The 16,378-nt window shown below is 42.3% G+C and overlaps 1 protein-coding gene across 3 annotated transcripts in view; it reads right to left on the bottom strand.

Annotated features, from left to right (window-relative positions):
* The window catches only part of sim2 (SIM bHLH transcription factor 2), a 106,393-nt gene extending 96,265 nt beyond the window's left edge, over positions 1-10,128 (bottom strand). The window contains exons 1-2 of one of the 3 annotated variants that reach the window (XM_068040042.1): positions 9,016-10,128; positions 8,647-8,845 (exon numbers count right to left, since the gene is read on the bottom strand). In XM_068040042.1, coding sequence (XP_067896143.1) covers positions 8,647-8,821 — 175 coding nt within the window. In that variant the 5' untranslated portion in view covers positions 8,822-8,845; positions 9,016-10,128. Of the gene's footprint in view, positions 1-1,227; positions 1,288-8,646 lie in introns of those variants that run through there. The other 2 variants (XM_068040041.1, XM_068040044.1) reach the window with 2 other exon arrangements.
* Positions 10,129-16,378: the final 6,250 nt, after the last annotated feature.

Below are 16,378 nucleotides of genomic sequence, written 5' to 3'. Positions count from 1 at the left end.
TCAGCGGGTTTATGTGTGGCCACCCTTTCTGGGCAGCCTCCTAGAGTTCGTTAAACATTGACACAGTCCCATCTAATGGCTGAATGGAGCGGGGAGAGATTTATTTGTGTAGCGTTGGTGTCACGTGGCCGGCTACAGTCTCTCCCTCTCTACCCCCCTCCACCACCCTCACAACCTTGTCCCCACGGTGTGAACAGAAAGGTGCTCCCGTGCACAACGGAAATCTTTCAGGGGCACTTGATCCTTAAACATCAGATGGTTCAAGGAACTGTGAAAGCTAAGTCTTTAGTCTGGGTTGCAGAAATTGATGCATTCTCGGCTTCAAAAATCGTACACATGGCAGCATACACGAACATCCGGACACACGTACATGCACAGTGAGAAGTTCCATGTTAATTCGATCATTCACTTTTCAAACAGTAGCAGTGTACTCTTTCCAGTACAAAAGCGGGTTGCTGGAAATCTGGAATAATACAGGAAGTACTGGAAACACTCTGCAGGTCAGGCACCATCTGTGGAGATCAACCATCCACCTGAAAGGTTAACTCTGTTCCTCGCTCCACAGTTGCTGTCTGACCTATTGAGTGTTTCCAGTATTTCCTGTTTGTATTTTTAGTGTGGCACAAACACATTTAGAATCTTCATTCGAAAGCTTCTGTTCCCGCTTCACTGTTAAATATTAATCAGCACCTCTTAAGCAATTTTATTACAACGTGTTTTTGTATTTAAGTAATGAATTGGTAATGTCATTCGTGATGTAACTTTCACACGTAGCCACTAGGAAGTTTCGTGTCACCGCTTCTCTGCAAAACATTTTTCCTTGTTGCTCGTGTGACTGTCGTTATTTGAATCTCGGTTTGCCAACTCTAAGCAAAACAATAAATCAAGGCATATTTCGAATAACACTCTGGTACCTAATTGCAAACCCAGATAAAGTATTAGGGTTTTACTGTACAATGCAGGAACTCGCACCTTGCCATTCATTACTGCTGAATAAAACTAAACGCATGGGATTAATAATCTAGCGGGACACACACGGCAACATCGCAATAAAATCTTACAAGGTGACAAATGCAACAGGGCTCTGTACACCACCTTCACACCGATTACAAATACGTCGACAGCTACTTCGGATCATGAAGCCATCATTAAAATTTAAAAATGAGAATGGCAAGTGCAAAAATAGACCAGTCAACCGCGTTATCACTCTTTCAGCCGCCGACTAACCTGTTGTGCATTTCCAGCATTTTTTTTCATTTCAGATTTCCAGCATCCACTGTGTCTAGATTTTTGCAGGTCTGTGTACTTAACCCTTTCGGCATCATACGTACAGTTGGCGTTTCTATCACATTAATCAAGATTGAAATAACAACTCTCATAGACACCGGCCTTTTCTGAATATGTCAGGTTGTGTGTTGAAGTGTGTAAGTATGTTTACATATTGCAGTCACCACAGGTAGTTTGGACAGGGTGCAGTGCAATTAGATATGTATATGGGGAAAAAATTCATAGGAAATGTATTTCCACGGTATTATTCAAAAAACTTAAAAATAAACTTGAGCGGGTGAGATTAGATTGTCTGACGTTGGTTGCAGTATGTAGTAATCATGAATGTATACTCTAATTCATTGACCAATCTCCGGTGTGATCTATATGAAACTGTCGTTAATCAAAGTTCACAAAAGCAAGTAGCAAGTTTCTTCTTAATACATGTTTTCCAGAGGATTGTTGTTTTACATTTCCCCATTCCAAAATCGGTATTGCTAAATCCTAATACCGAATATGTTTTCGAGCAACATCCATTAACCGGGAGGCTCTCTCTCTCTGCTGACTCCCTAAATCTGGAATAAAAAACTACCAAAACCAAAGGAAAATGTAAAATAATTACTCTTTTTTAGGAGCAGTCATGGAACCCTTATTGTGGAAAGCTTTCCGAAAGCATAGTTACCTTTTGTTTCCTAGGACTGCATTGATTAATGTCTTAATGAATACGGCGAGAGTGAAGTAGTTCTCATATCCCATTTGTATCAATATAAACATACCAACCCCCTCCAATTCGCCTTGCAGCCATTTCACATAATTAGTCACAGAAGTATCTTAAAGCAGTTAACAGATTTGTCACTCAGTTTAGCTAAATTCTATACAGTATTCATTATTTATAGGCCCGCATCAGTGCAGAATGTACATTCCTGAGCTGACTAACTCCAGTGTTTCTGTGCCGTAGAAAGAAGAAACATTTATAATAACTTGATTTACTTTATGTACATGGTTCCAGGTTTAACTTTCAATTTTATGCCATGTTAATGCTGCAATACAGATTAAAATAATTTACGTTCTCTACCATTACTGTATGTCGACATTCCCTGGTTCTCTTTGGAACCTGTAACCAGTCAAATTCAATTATAATATTCCTGGAAGAAACTAATAGGTTTATTTTTTATCAAACAACTAAAGAATTCACAGCAGTAACAATGAGAAACTATTCTATTGACCTGACTTCCGATTCCGGTTTAACTGCTCTGGTAGGCGTTTCAGCTCAGCATTTTTAAGCAGTGTATATTTCAGCCTGAATGAATGTCTTTTACCTATCAAGACTTTACATTATGTAGGACGGAGAAAAAATGCATTGTAATTTACCTATATATGTGGGAATTTATGTATTGTATGCAGAGCCTCTTATATATGTGTCTGCCGTGTGCAGTATATGAATTTGTGCGCATGTGTAGTTGCTTGTATGTCTGTACCTCAACGCATACGTGTATTTGCGCTTGGGTTTATGTTTTCATATATGTAATTGTATGAGTGAATTGGGGCATGCATACCAGTAAGGTAATACGCATCTTCATACAAGAAAGGAAATGTTTGTATTTATGTAGCCGTTTTCACGGTCCCAGGTTGTCCCAAAGCTAATTCCCAGCCAATTAAGTAATTTTGAAGTGTAGTGACTGGTGTAATATAGGGTAACGGCACAGCAAGATTCCACAAACTTCACCAGGTAATCGTTTTTTTTGTGATAAATATTATCCATGACACCCGGGAGAACTGCCCTGCTCTTCTCGAATAGTGCCATGGAATCTTTTTCACTGCCATCTGAAATGGCAAACGGGGCCTCCGTTCAACGTCTTATTTGAAAGACGGCACCCTCGACAGTACACCACTCCCTCCGTACTGCACTGAAGTTTCAGTATAGAACAAACTTTGGAATGAAGTTTGAACCACCAACTCTGATTCAGAGGCGAGAGTAGTACCACTGAGCTAAGGCGGGCACCTTGTATGTATATGTTAATAATAATGTGTAAATCTGAGAGGCTGCTTTTTATGTTTAAGATGGTGTTTGCTATTTGGTTCACTTAAAGAAATATATAACGCCACGGATGTCTGGATACCAACCGATAACAGTTTGAGCAATGCATCCCCCACTCTAGCTGTAGTCATACTGCTTACATACTTAGGCACAGCTTCACTTCTCGTAGCATTTTTTACAATTAAAACAACAGGGAAGTGCACTCTCCTGATAAAATTAAGGGTGTATTTACATTGCAAGTTTAGCATTAGTGCCAAGTATTTACGCTAATACTAAACGAATGTAAATCTAGTGCAGTGTCAAAGCTGATTTACCAAGGCCCCTGGGCACGATTAAAACTGCCTGACGTTAATTTAAATAGTTAATATTTACGTTTTTAATAGTTGGGAAGAGCTCTGGGCAGGACAATTATGATTCCAGCCATCTAGAGGCCAAGAAATGTAAACACGGTAGTAAGCTAATGGAGAGTAAACTGCATCCATTGTCTGAGCTGCAGGATAAATCTGCTTTTATAAAGCCAAGGGAATATGTGGGCACTTCACACAGGGCCGACAGTTATACTACACTTGGTACCAAATTGAAGCAATGTCCTCTTGGGCCGGATCTCACTTCACTTGGTTTTAGTGCAGCAGAAAAGGTTGAATCCCCAGTTAACCCTTATACCCTTAGCGATAATGGACACCTGACACTGCTTTTCATGGACTAGAACGTGGCAGAATAAAACTGGTCTTTGTGCCAGTCCGGAAGAGTAAAATCACACAACACCATCAAATATTTAGTATAATATGGGACACGAAGCCCCACCCCCCTTAGATTTATTGCTAATTTTTACTTTCCTATTACCAGAGTCAGTCTGTTTTGACACCTTTCCACCTGATAAGGGGTTATGCCTGTGCAATCGATAATTTATCTTCCTGTGGCAGTATACGAATCTATGTTGTAACGATCAATAAATGGGCTATGAGTGAGTGGGAGTTGTCAGCTGCCGCCTTGTTATAAACACTGCTTCACCTACAAAGAAACAGTTCTCCTCCCCCCATCCCAACCCGGTAAAACTGAGGACATCGAGGATTTACATTGAGGAAAATTGGGTGTGTCCAAAAGACATGTTTATTTCACACCCTCTCCCTGGCACGTTTATTGCAATGGCGCGGCTGTGTTTTGGGGGAAGGCACGGGTATATGTGCCGCTAGTGAGCAACCTGAAAGTAGCGTCGAAGTCAAGTTGAGTGTGATCCTGCGGTCCCTGATTTACCATTCTAGAAATTAAATTGGGAATGTCTTCAGATGCATACCACTAGAATAGTCATTTAATTGTCATTTTTTTGACAGTGTCAGCTTTGCTTTCAAAGCTGTAACGAACGAAGTAAACATTTCAGACATGGTTTCAGGTTATATTGTAATACAAATATGCTTTCAAAATAAATCTGGTCAGATCTGTTACAAACTTGAGTTGCTATTTGAACAGAAGGAAAAAGGACAAGGAGTTGATTGGAGCAGATGTCTCATTGTGCCGCCGGGAAATATCAGAGACGTCACTTTCCGTGCATTTACTACTAACATGAGGTCCCCCTGAAGAACAGATTACTTGAAATCTGTATTTTCAGATTGCTGCGTGTTCATTTGAGTCATGGTGTGGTGCAGTTTAAATAAATGGATCTGATTAAAACGGCTTTCGTTTTTTTGTTATATGGTGTGCAGCTTATATATGGCAGATTTTTAAAATCTGGCGGACCTCTCCAGATATATAGTTAATATATGTGCTGAATTTATTAAACAGTCATCGAGCCGCGCTATTCCGTAGCAGAAAATACAAGTGAAAGAATGGGCACTGCGCCATAATGCAAACGGCGGTGGCACATCCCTCTCCAATAAAATAAAATAAAACTAAATTTGTAACTGTTTAATCCTATGGATGTAAAATCTCTCACGTTTTCTTTAGATTGCGCCCAGTTTAAGTACCTATCTGAAATCGATCTAACTGGTGCTCATTTTTGCAAATTAGTACGTTTTGTATGTGTGTAATTAACGAAGGTGAGTTATGAATGGGCTCTATGGGTTAGTTCAAACACTCCGAACGGAACACTCCGATCCTAGAGAATCAAACAGTCTGACTGCCGAGAATTAGTGCCTTAACAAAGAACTGCATCAAGAGCGGACTGCTGCTCTGACCGTCTACAGTCTTATTGATGGCGCTGACCACCTTCTATTTAATAACTGTCCCTTTATAAATCTAGCCACAGATTTCCGTACAAAATCTTGGACGGTTTATGGGTGAAAAATACAACAGCAGTGCTACAAACTGCTGGTGTAATTCTTCTCCTAGATAAACAAATTATCTGAGATGAAAATGATATTTTTGCCCTCTATTCATATCTGAGGTCAGATGCATCCGCTCTACATTGTGTTCCCATTACATTTTGCAGCATCGATCATTGCACACTCCAGACTATTATTTCGTAACAAACAAATGGCATAGTTTTCCCCCTCAAAAGTTGGAACAACCATCAGACCCCATAGTTGAAGGGGTAATTTACATGGGGCATTGCAGACTTTTTAAGCTCACATAAAGGGTTGTTGTTAGAGGCTGTCTACACAATTCAAACAAAAGTGAACTGCTTGTTTAAATCTTGTACTTAATCCTTCTAGATTATGAAAACCAATTGCAACTAATATTTAAATATTGATTTATTTTAAAAACTATAGACCAGATATAGATGTAAAGGTAGTTTACACCTGTACTTGTAAACACTCCTTAACCCTTTTGGGAAACCGAATTCCCCCTCTCTCCCTGTCAACGTCACGACTATCTGAAGTATGCCTTGTTTAAATATGGGGAAATGGTGCGTGCAAGCGCGACAAGTTGAGATACTGCTGCACATGTACTTACGCGGGCGGTTGTTCAATAGTCAGACTACACCCCTCTTGGAAGCCGAGAGAAATTTAAGAGACCTCAGATACAACTTAATTTTACACCTAAATCCAGCAGGAAAAAAGACCGGATATGTAAAATGTGTGGTTTATGTAAAATCATCTTATAAAGCACATATAAATGTATAATTATGCCTTTTTCTAATTTTCAGCAAGGCTTTATAGACCAGGTATGTCCTCACAATTTTGAGCTTTAATCCCAGTTAGACAATAAATGTTGGTATATATTTAAGGATCTCCGCGAACAATATCGGCTTTTAATAACTGTGCAACATTTAATATTTAACTCAGATGAAATAACTTGTTTTCCAAAGTTGCGATTGCCTGTAGCATTTTGTCTGATCTATAAGGTAATTGCAAAGTAGGCTCAGAATAATGATTCTTTCTGTCACTGTTCTAGTGTGGTGGAGGTACCCCGCAATCTCTATTGTATATCTGAAATGACGGCTGGGTTATTACCATTGCTTGGTCCAGTGCATCCTGTCATATGCAAACCTTTATTTCACACTGCAACAAGACAGCCGCATATATCACGGAGCGGAACGTGTCAGTTTATTTAGTTATTCATCGAACATTAACCAGGATTTAATGAAAATTTTAGGGCGCAGAATTTTATTGCAATGTCAATGTACACAATGACTCGGTAACAAATTGCCACCTGATTCTATCTGAGATTAGCCATATCCGACCTCTGGTTCCTATGCAATGAAATATATCAAACTACCACATTATAACTTGGCGATTCTAATTGTATAATTCTAATTACACGGGAGACATACGGTTGTGTATAAAGACGGACTTGATATTCTTACATTCCCATCTAAATCACAATTTAATTGCGAGTTTTCTCTACTGGTGTTGTATAGAATAATGGTTATATTTTACGAAAGGACGGGGCGCTTCTTTCCGATTAAAAAATACTATTTATGTATTGCACATTATTGAATAATCAACGGATTTCCCCTCTTTTTTTAAGGAAAATGTCGGTGGAAAATGTAACATTTCTGACTATTTAGTATTTTCGAATTAAAACGTGTTAACAATCTCACTGAAACAATGATTTTCTCCCTTCTTCTCTGGAAAAAAAATACTGTTCCTATTGGTTTGTACAAATTTCCTGTTTAAGGACTGTTTCCTTATAGTACGTGCAGCTTTATGGAGTTCTTGTGGAAAAGTGTGACACTCAGAATGCGGTGCCTAGAACTAGGCCTGTAAAAAGTATCTATCTGTTGTGGGGGGTGTAGGGGATTGCGCTGGTCCCTCTGTGACGCTATATCGTAAATGCATTCAAGAAGAACCTGTTTATGAATCACGTGCATTCTTTTATCAGTGTATGTAAGAATTGGCTACACTTCGCGAGCAATGCAATTCCACCCCATTAGTTTGTGTGTGTCTGTGTGTGTACTACACATGCAAACCCTTAGTTTGTGTATGTCTTCAACTGTAGGCCCCAATAACGCAATAATTAAATTAAAGTGCTCTAGATTATTTCTGGAACAAATTAAAATATTAAAAACAAATTCTTTAGTTACAATGTGAGCGAACAAAAATGTCTTTTTTTGGGTAAGGACATTTGACTAATCAGTTGTCAGGAATAACTCAAACTTCACTAGGTGACTCATGAAATCCGTGAAAACTCAAATCATCCCGAGATTGTGCCTTGACTGATATGAAGGTGTCCAGGAAGTTTTGCATCCTTCTCTGTTTCAACACCTTCATAAACAGTCACTTGGCACTTTACACAGTCGGGAAATTGCTCAAAGTTTCATTTTACTGACGGCCAGTAGCATTCACAAAAAAGAGAGCGAGAGCGAGAAATTATTTTAGATCCAGTTCGTTAAATGCAATGATTAATAATATATCATTGTGGCCGACAAATTAACTGGCGAGAGCGTCCACAGAACACTTGGACGTTAAAAGGCTGGTTTACCACGAAATTACACACAATATTCAAGTACCGTGAAAGTTAGAAAATATGGATGGGTTACATAGTCAGAATAAAATCAGGCAGAAGCATGCAACATGCAGAAAAAAATGTAAATCGTAAGTGGAAAATGATACATAATGTATAAGACTTAGTGCACGATATAACTGCAATTCTATGTAGAAATGTTTACATTTTTCAAAGGCAAATTTATGAATAATGGATCAATTCAAGCAGATTTTCCTTGCGAACATTTATACCCTGCAAGCCAGCTCTTGTAAAATGTTCAATTTTGGCTAAAGATTGTATTTTTAGAGCAGTTAACCTTAAAGAGAGTTGATTTTTATTTAATAATAGGACCCTGGATTCAACTAGAAAAGACGCTTCGAAGAATAAGAGCACAGAACATCAAGCAACTCCGACTACTGTAGCGGGGATTTTGAATCAAACTACTTGTTTGAATATTCTTTCAGATAAATAGTGCTTACCTTCAGGAAATACAGCCCTCATCTTGAGATAACTGGTGGTCAGTCTGATGATTGAGGCTTTGTCCAGCTGAGAGGTGATGGCCGAGGGGAGAGGCAGTAACTTAGCCAGCTCGTAAAATTCCCCGTTTTCCTTTTCTCTTCTCGTCTTCGCGGCATTTTTGGACTTTTCCTTCATCTCGCCTATTGTACTGGAGTGTTACTGACATAATAAATACACGTTATCTGTAGCCCCGAAAACATTCGTTAGCTTTAAAAAAAATGTCTGAGAAAAAATTTCTCTCTCTCTCTACTCAATGGCCAGAAATATCACTTAAAGCAATTTAAAATGTTTAGATAAATGATGGTATTCCTACTCTGTACACTTCTCACTTGTATTAAATATGAGATGGAGGGCTACGTCTTTCGGGTCGCCGCTTCTCCACAGCACTGATATGTTCGCCCTTAGGCTCCGTTTCCGGGGCAGATTCCCGGGAAACTGCTGAGTTAACTTCACATTCAGGTTCCCTTCTCGCCGCTGCGGCTGCCTCTCCCGATGATTCCCCGCTCTCTTATTCAACCTGTTCTCAGCTCTGACCGAATCCTGCTCTCCGGCAGAACTTGTGTGGGAGTCCCGGTGACTCTCGCCTTAGTTCGGGGTGAGTCACCGAACCACTTCGATGCTTCCGACCATCCCACGCTTTACATGAGAGCACCGAAGGAACACGGAAGCATTCAGAGGTAAGCTCGCCCCTTTCACTTCAGTGAGCGAATTCGTTCAGATTAGATCCCAGCCTGTGATCACCATCCCCATCCACAGGTCCCTGCTTCCTAGATGCTGCTGCCCTGTTGGGGGTGGGTAGTGTTGATATACAATGCTCTCTTCAGTTCTCTGGCTGAATTATTCGAGTTCAGGCTGTCAGCCTCCCTTCAGTTGTGATCCACGTTGACCCGGTCATCATCTCCGAATCATATTGCTGAGCATATGGGATCCGGAGAGGGAAGGGATCTCGCCTAGACTGTGTTTTCAGGGTGTGATGACACTGCCTGCAGTTCACTGCTACTCATTATCCGGCACGGCCTCGGCGTTTGGTTAACTTTTTCTTGTGTTTTCTTTTACCAGCTGGGAGGTTCTTGTTAGACTTGCCTGGCCTTATTTTCACTTGAGATTCGCAGAGATCTATTCTCAGATATAAACAGTATTCTCGGTTCCCTGCGTCCGCTGAGCGGGTCACATCACTCAACGTCAGTTCCCGGTTACACGGACAGAGTCCTGTCTTCGCTTTAGCCTCTTAATATGAAGTGAACGCTGAACAAGGAAGTGTTGCCTTTTCTAAAGCTGTAGCCATTTCATTCCAGTGGTTCACAAGTATGTACTTGTGTGTATGAGAGGGAATTAGCAAAATCCCCAGATTCATTGGATGTTCCCAAACCCCCCCTACTTCTTGGAAGTAGTCAGCAGGTCTGGCAGCATCTGAGGAGAGAGAACAGTTTATGTTTCAGACCGATCTCCTTCTCCACAGTTGCTGCCATACCTGATGAGTATTTACAGCATTTTCATGTTTTCTTGTCCTCCCTCACACACTCAACCTCACTCACTCGGCCTCACCCGGTCGTAGTCTCCCTCAAGTCATTTACCAACCAGTTCTCACAGACTTACCACTGCCTCACTCACTCATTGCCCCACTCACCCACTCACAGCCTCCCTCAATCATCGCTTGCGTCACGAATTTATTAAGTTGCTGATTGGCTCATTCACTATTTCACACCCACTGTCTCACTGTTTCATTTACCGATCTCATACATTGCCTCACTCACTCAATCGCTCACTTGCTCACTGCCTCACTCATTTACTCACTGTCTCACTCATTGTCACAGCTGTTGACTGTTTCTTTTTTATTCTTTCATGGGATGTGGGTGTCACTGGCAAGGCCAGCATTCGTTGCCCATCCCTAGTTGCCCTTGAACTGAATAGCTTGCTAGGCCATTTCAGAGGGCAGTTAAAAGTAAACCACATTGCTGTGGGTTTGGAGTCAGACCAAGTAAGGACGGCAGATTTCCTTCCCCAAAGAACATTAGTTAACCAGATGGGTTTTAGAACAATGGATGATAATTTCATGGCAACATTACTGCGACTAGCTTTCAATTCCAGATTTTTTATTAATTTAATTGAATTTATTAATTAATTTAATTTAAATTTCACCAGCTGCCATGGTGGGATTTAAACTCATGTCCCCAGGACATTAGATTGGGCCTCTTGATTACTAGTCCAGTGGCATTACCACTATGACACCATCTTCCCTCCTTCAATATATCATACATACTGGGCTGGATTTTATGGAGGCAGAAGGGGTCCCACCACCATGGCTGAAAGCAGTGGGCAAACCGGCTTTGGCGGTCAGCAAGACCTGGGGGCCATATCTCGTCAGCAGCAGCCACTTAATTGGCTACTGCCGGGTCTGCTGTCTTAAGGACGGCGTTTCTCCCCCTGCTCCCCCCACCCTGTAAGAGCTGCTGGACAATCAGAAGGTCAGCAGCCTCAGCAGTGCTACCACTAGTGGTGGCCACTGCTGGAGCTGCAGCTACAGGATGAGGGCACATCGATGGTTGTGTACCCTCAAAGGCTGGTAAGTGGGTTCTGGGGTCGCCAGGGACAGTCAGGTCGGCCCTGGCAGGGTGGGGTGGGGAGTTTCTGAGGGCAGACAGTGCTGTTGCCACAGGGGCAACCATTGCTGCCAGGGAGACCCTCCATGGGCCAAAGAGTGCATGAAAAGAGAGGCGTCCCCTCCAGAGCTGACTGGGAGGCTGTCAGCATTTACCTGGCAGTCTCCCCACGCAGTTGAGGGCTCCCCAAGTGCTGGTAAAATACCCAGCAGAGGTGGGAAAAGGCCCTTAATTGGCCAGTTAAGTTGCTCAATTGGGGTATGGGTGGGCGAGCCGTTTGCCACCTTTCCGCTGCCTTCCCACGCCATTTTGCCAGCCTTGCTACCTCCCAGCCTGCCCCGAAAGGGCTGATAAAATCCAACCCACTGTCTCACACACTTTCTCACTCTGCCTCAGTCATTCACTGGTTCACTCGTCAACTCGCTATCCCACCTCACTCATTCACTGACTGATTCACTCATTTCCAGTCACTCACCCACTTAACAATAGCTATAAATTAATCAATAATGTGAACTCAGCGACAGCTATTCGGACCAGTGGAGATATCGCAATGTGTGCCACTAAAGAGCACAGATTACAGCAGCCCTGTCCACTACCACCGGAATATTCGAGATTAGGAATTTAGTTGCGTAATATCACTGGCTTGAATTACACTCAAACTGTTACATTTGATTCGCTTTAAAATGATGTTAATTCTTGTTGGATTTTTTCATCTATTGAAATTGACTAGCAGAAAAGGTGTGTAGAATTATCTATAGGCCATAGAATAATAGGGAAATACTGTGTGAATGTGTACGGCCTGTTCAGATCTGCACATGTAGGAAAGTAATTTATGGGTTAGTGAGTGAGTGAAATAATGAGAAAGACAAACATGGGGTCATCTGACTGAAATCACTCCACATGAACCATGCTATCCTTGTTTCCATATACAAAAACTTATTAGCATATTAGGCTTTGATCATTGTCAATGAAGCTCCCAAATCTAATATTACGATCATGTGACTGACATTTTTATCAGTCAAGGGAATGACATCATTAAATTGATTCCCATTATAATAGAGTAAGTCATGACTTATTGCACTGAAGTTACCTGAGTAACATAATGATACTGTTGTTGTTATGACATTGATATGTTATGGTTATGTGACACTATAATATGGCTGATATTCTACTGTAGTTTTGTGACTGACATTATTATACTGTCATTATATGTGACCTATTTATATTGTACTTACAGGATTGATATTATCATACTGTAGCTTTGTAGCTGACATATATTTATGGGACTGACGTTATATTGATTTTGATTGGCATATTTTAGTTAAGTGACAGATGTTATAATATTGCACTTATGGAACTAGCATTATTGCATTGCGGTTATATGATTCACATTATATTTTAATGATCTGACTGACAGTAATTATATTGTGGTAAATGGCTGACAATATGCAACTTGTCTGATGTACTGTAGTTATGTGACTGATATAATGTTGCAGTTGTGTGTGTGATATACTGTAGTTATGTGATTGGCATTGTTAAGTGACTGACAATATATATAATAGTTTTGTGACTGAGAATATGATATTGTGTTGTTATGATTGACATATTTATACTGTAGTTGTGTAACTAGCATTAATATATTGTTGTGTTGATTGACATAATTATTTAATTTAAAATAAAAACAAGAAATTCTGGAAATTCTCAGGAGGTCTGGCAGCATCTGTGGAGAGAGAAGCAGAGTTAATGTTTCAGGTCAGTGACCCTTCATCAGAACTGATGAAATGTCACTGACCTGAAACGTTGGGCTTGATTTTACCTTAGGCAGATGGGAATTCTCCATTGACATAAAAGTTGGTGGTGAACCCGCTTCCACTTAGCCCGGGGATCTATCCTGCATTTTATGGGTCCGCGGGCTTTAATTGCCCCGAGGCGGGACTTCGACTCACTTGAGGGAGGAGATCCTGCCTCAGTGAGCTGCCGACCAATCAGCAGGCCGGCAGCTCTTAGTCCCAGCAGCGCCACCGGGAGTGGTGGCAATTGGTGGGACTGCAGCCCAGCCTACGGCATGGAGCCAGGAGGGAAGGTAAGTTGGGCATGTCTCGTCTATGAGATCGGTCCTTCCCTGGTGAGGCTGGAGTGGTCGTTTGGGGGGAGGGGGGGGCGGTGCCTTGGGTCCCAGGGCTGGGTTTGGAGGCGGGGGTGGCCCTCAATTGGGCACCCTGTGCTCGATTGCCAGGCCCTCCCCAGCGCGCAGTAAGGCCGGCAGCTATCGCTGGGTGGCCTTTCACGTCCCCAGCATGCCCACTTGCCATGGGTAAGATACCCATGGAGGCGGGTAAGGGCCCTTAAGTGGCTGTAAAGTGGCCACTTAAGGGTCTTGACTGGCCTCATGCGGGCAGGCCATTTCCCCCCTCTCCCCTCAGCACCCCCCCCCCACTCCCCGCCCAACTGTAAAGTTGACTGGAGGTGGGAGTGGGGCGGGTAGGCCTCCCGGAGCCTCCTGCTCAATTTTAAGCCACCATCTGACCCTGGGGCTTCGTAAAATTCAGCCAGTTAACTCTGCTTCTCTCTCCACAGATGCTGCCAGATCGCCTGAGTATTTCCAGCATTTCTTGTTTTTATTTCAGATTTCCAGCATCTGCAGTATTTTGCTTTTATTATAATTATTTAATTTGTTCTGTGACTGAAATGATTGTGTTGTGCTAATGTTATTGATATTATATAACATTTCAATGCAGTATTGAGCAAATTCTGAACCATCTGAGTTGCTGACTTTCAGCTGAGATATGAACCATTCAGGTGGCTAAAAGATTCTATAGCATTATTTGAAGGAGAATGTGATAGTTGTCCTGCTGTCATGGTCAAAATTTATCTCTCAGCTCACATCACTGAAGAAGATTACCTCATGGTTTATCACTTTGCTTTGTGTGTGTTATTCTACCTATTACAGTGAGTATACCTCTTAAGAACTTCATTGGCTGTGAAGCTTTTGGATGTCCTCAGCTTGTAAAATGTGTTACATAAACACAAAATAGATCCAGTTCTGAAGAAGGGTCACTGACCCGAAACGTTAACTCTGCTTCTCTTTCCACAGATGCTGCCAGACCTGCTGAGTGGTTCCAGCATTTCTTGTTTTTATTACAAGATAGATTTGTCTGGCTATCTATCTTTTATAATATGTAGTAATGTGACTGAGGTTATGGTATTTATGAGATTTATGTTATATTGTAGCTATGTGACTGACATTATGTAGCAGTTATATTAATATATTTATATTCTATTTATATTATTGCAATGGCAGTCACTGTTCAATGGGTAGCACTCTTGCCTCTGAAGCAGAAGGTTGTGGATTTATGTCCCCCTCCAAGACTTGAGCACAAAAATATAGGCTGACAGACCAGTGCAATATTAAGGGAGCGCTCTACTGTTGGTGGTGCCATCCTTCAGATGAGATGTTAAACTAAGGCCCCATCTGCCCTCTCAGTTGGATGTAAAAGATCTCATGGCACTATTTCAAAGAAAAGCAGGGGAGTTATCCCTGATGTTGTGGCCAATAGTTATCCCTCAATCAACATCACAAAAAACAGATTATCTGGTCATTATCATAGTGCTGTTTATGGGAGTTGCCATGCACATATTGGCTGTTGCGCTGCTGACATTACAACAGTAATTACACTTCAAAAGTACTTCATTGGCTGTAAAGCATTTTGGGATGTCCATTGATTGTGAAAGTTGATATACAAATGCAAGTCTTTCTTTCTTATTGACATAGTTATAGCAATAATGACATAAATTGGTGAAATGGTAGATGTAATTTAAGAAAGAGAAATGTGAAATGATGCGTATTGATAGGACGAATGAGAAGAAGCAACATAAACTAACTGATACAATTTTAAACGGGGAGCAGAAATAGAAAGACATGTGGGTGAATTTACACAAAGTTTTGAAGGTGGCAAGACAAGTTGAAAGGTCCATTAAAAAAGCACATGTGGCCCTTGGCTTGATGAACAGAGACATGGCGCTGAATTTTACGCTGCCCCAGTGGGTCAGATGGTGGCATGGGGGGCGGATGGGGGTGGCATAAAATTGAGTGAGAGACTCCGGGAGGCCTACCCGCCCCACTCCCGCCTCCAGTCAACTTTACGGTGGTTGGGCAGGGTGGTGGGCCGGAAAACGGCTCACCTGCCCGAGGCTAATCAAGGCCCTTAAGTGGCCACTTAATGGCCACTCAAGGGCCCTCGCCTGCCTCCATGGGAATTTTACCCATGGTAATTGGGGGTTCTGGGGACATGAAAGGCCATCCAGCGATAGCTGCTTGCCTTTCCGCGTGCTGGGGGTGGGGGGGGGTGTGGGTGGATGGTGCCATGACAGTCAGGCACAGGGTGCCATATTGAGGGCTGCCCCCGCCTCCTAACCCAGCCCCAGGACCCAAGAAACCCCCTTACCCCCAAACGACCACTGTCGCTTCACCAGGGCACGACCGATCTCCCTGGTGAGGCATGCCCAACTTACCTTCCCTCCTGGCTGCATGTCGTCAGCTGGGCTGCAGTCCCAGCAGTGGCCACCGCTCCCGGTGGCGCTGCTGGGACTAAGAGCTGCCAGCCCGCTAATTGGCTTGCAGCTCAATGAGGCGGGACCTCCTCCCTCAAGCGGGTGGAAGTCCCGCCTTGGGACAGTTAAAGCCCGGGGACCTGTAAAATGTGGGACAGTTCCCCAGGCTAGGCGGAAGCAGGTTCACCACCGACTTTTATGTTTATAGTGAATTCCCGTCTGCCTAAGGTAAAATCCAGCCCATAGAGTACAAAAGCAAGGACGTTATGCTAAACCTTTAGAAATCTCTGGTTAGGCCCTAACTGGTACATGGTGTGCAATTCTGGGCACCACACTTCAGGGAGGGTGGCAAAACCTTGGAGAGTATGCAGGAAAGATTTACTAGAATGTTGGAAGGGATGTGGAGAGACTAGAGAAGCTAGCACTATTCTTCTCAGAGCAAAGAACATCAAAGGGAGATTTAATAGAGGTGTTCAAAATCATGAAGGGTAGAGTAAAGATATAGTAAACAACAACAATAACAACAACTTGCATTTATATA

This window comes from Heterodontus francisci, chromosome 10 (assembly GCF_036365525.1).
Source record: "Heterodontus francisci isolate sHetFra1 chromosome 10, sHetFra1.hap1, whole genome shotgun sequence".
Lineage (NCBI taxonomy): Eukaryota > Metazoa > Chordata > Chondrichthyes > Heterodontiformes > Heterodontidae > Heterodontus > Heterodontus francisci.
Note: the sequence above shows the minus strand (reverse complement) of the source record. Positions and strands in the feature narration are given on the sequence as shown.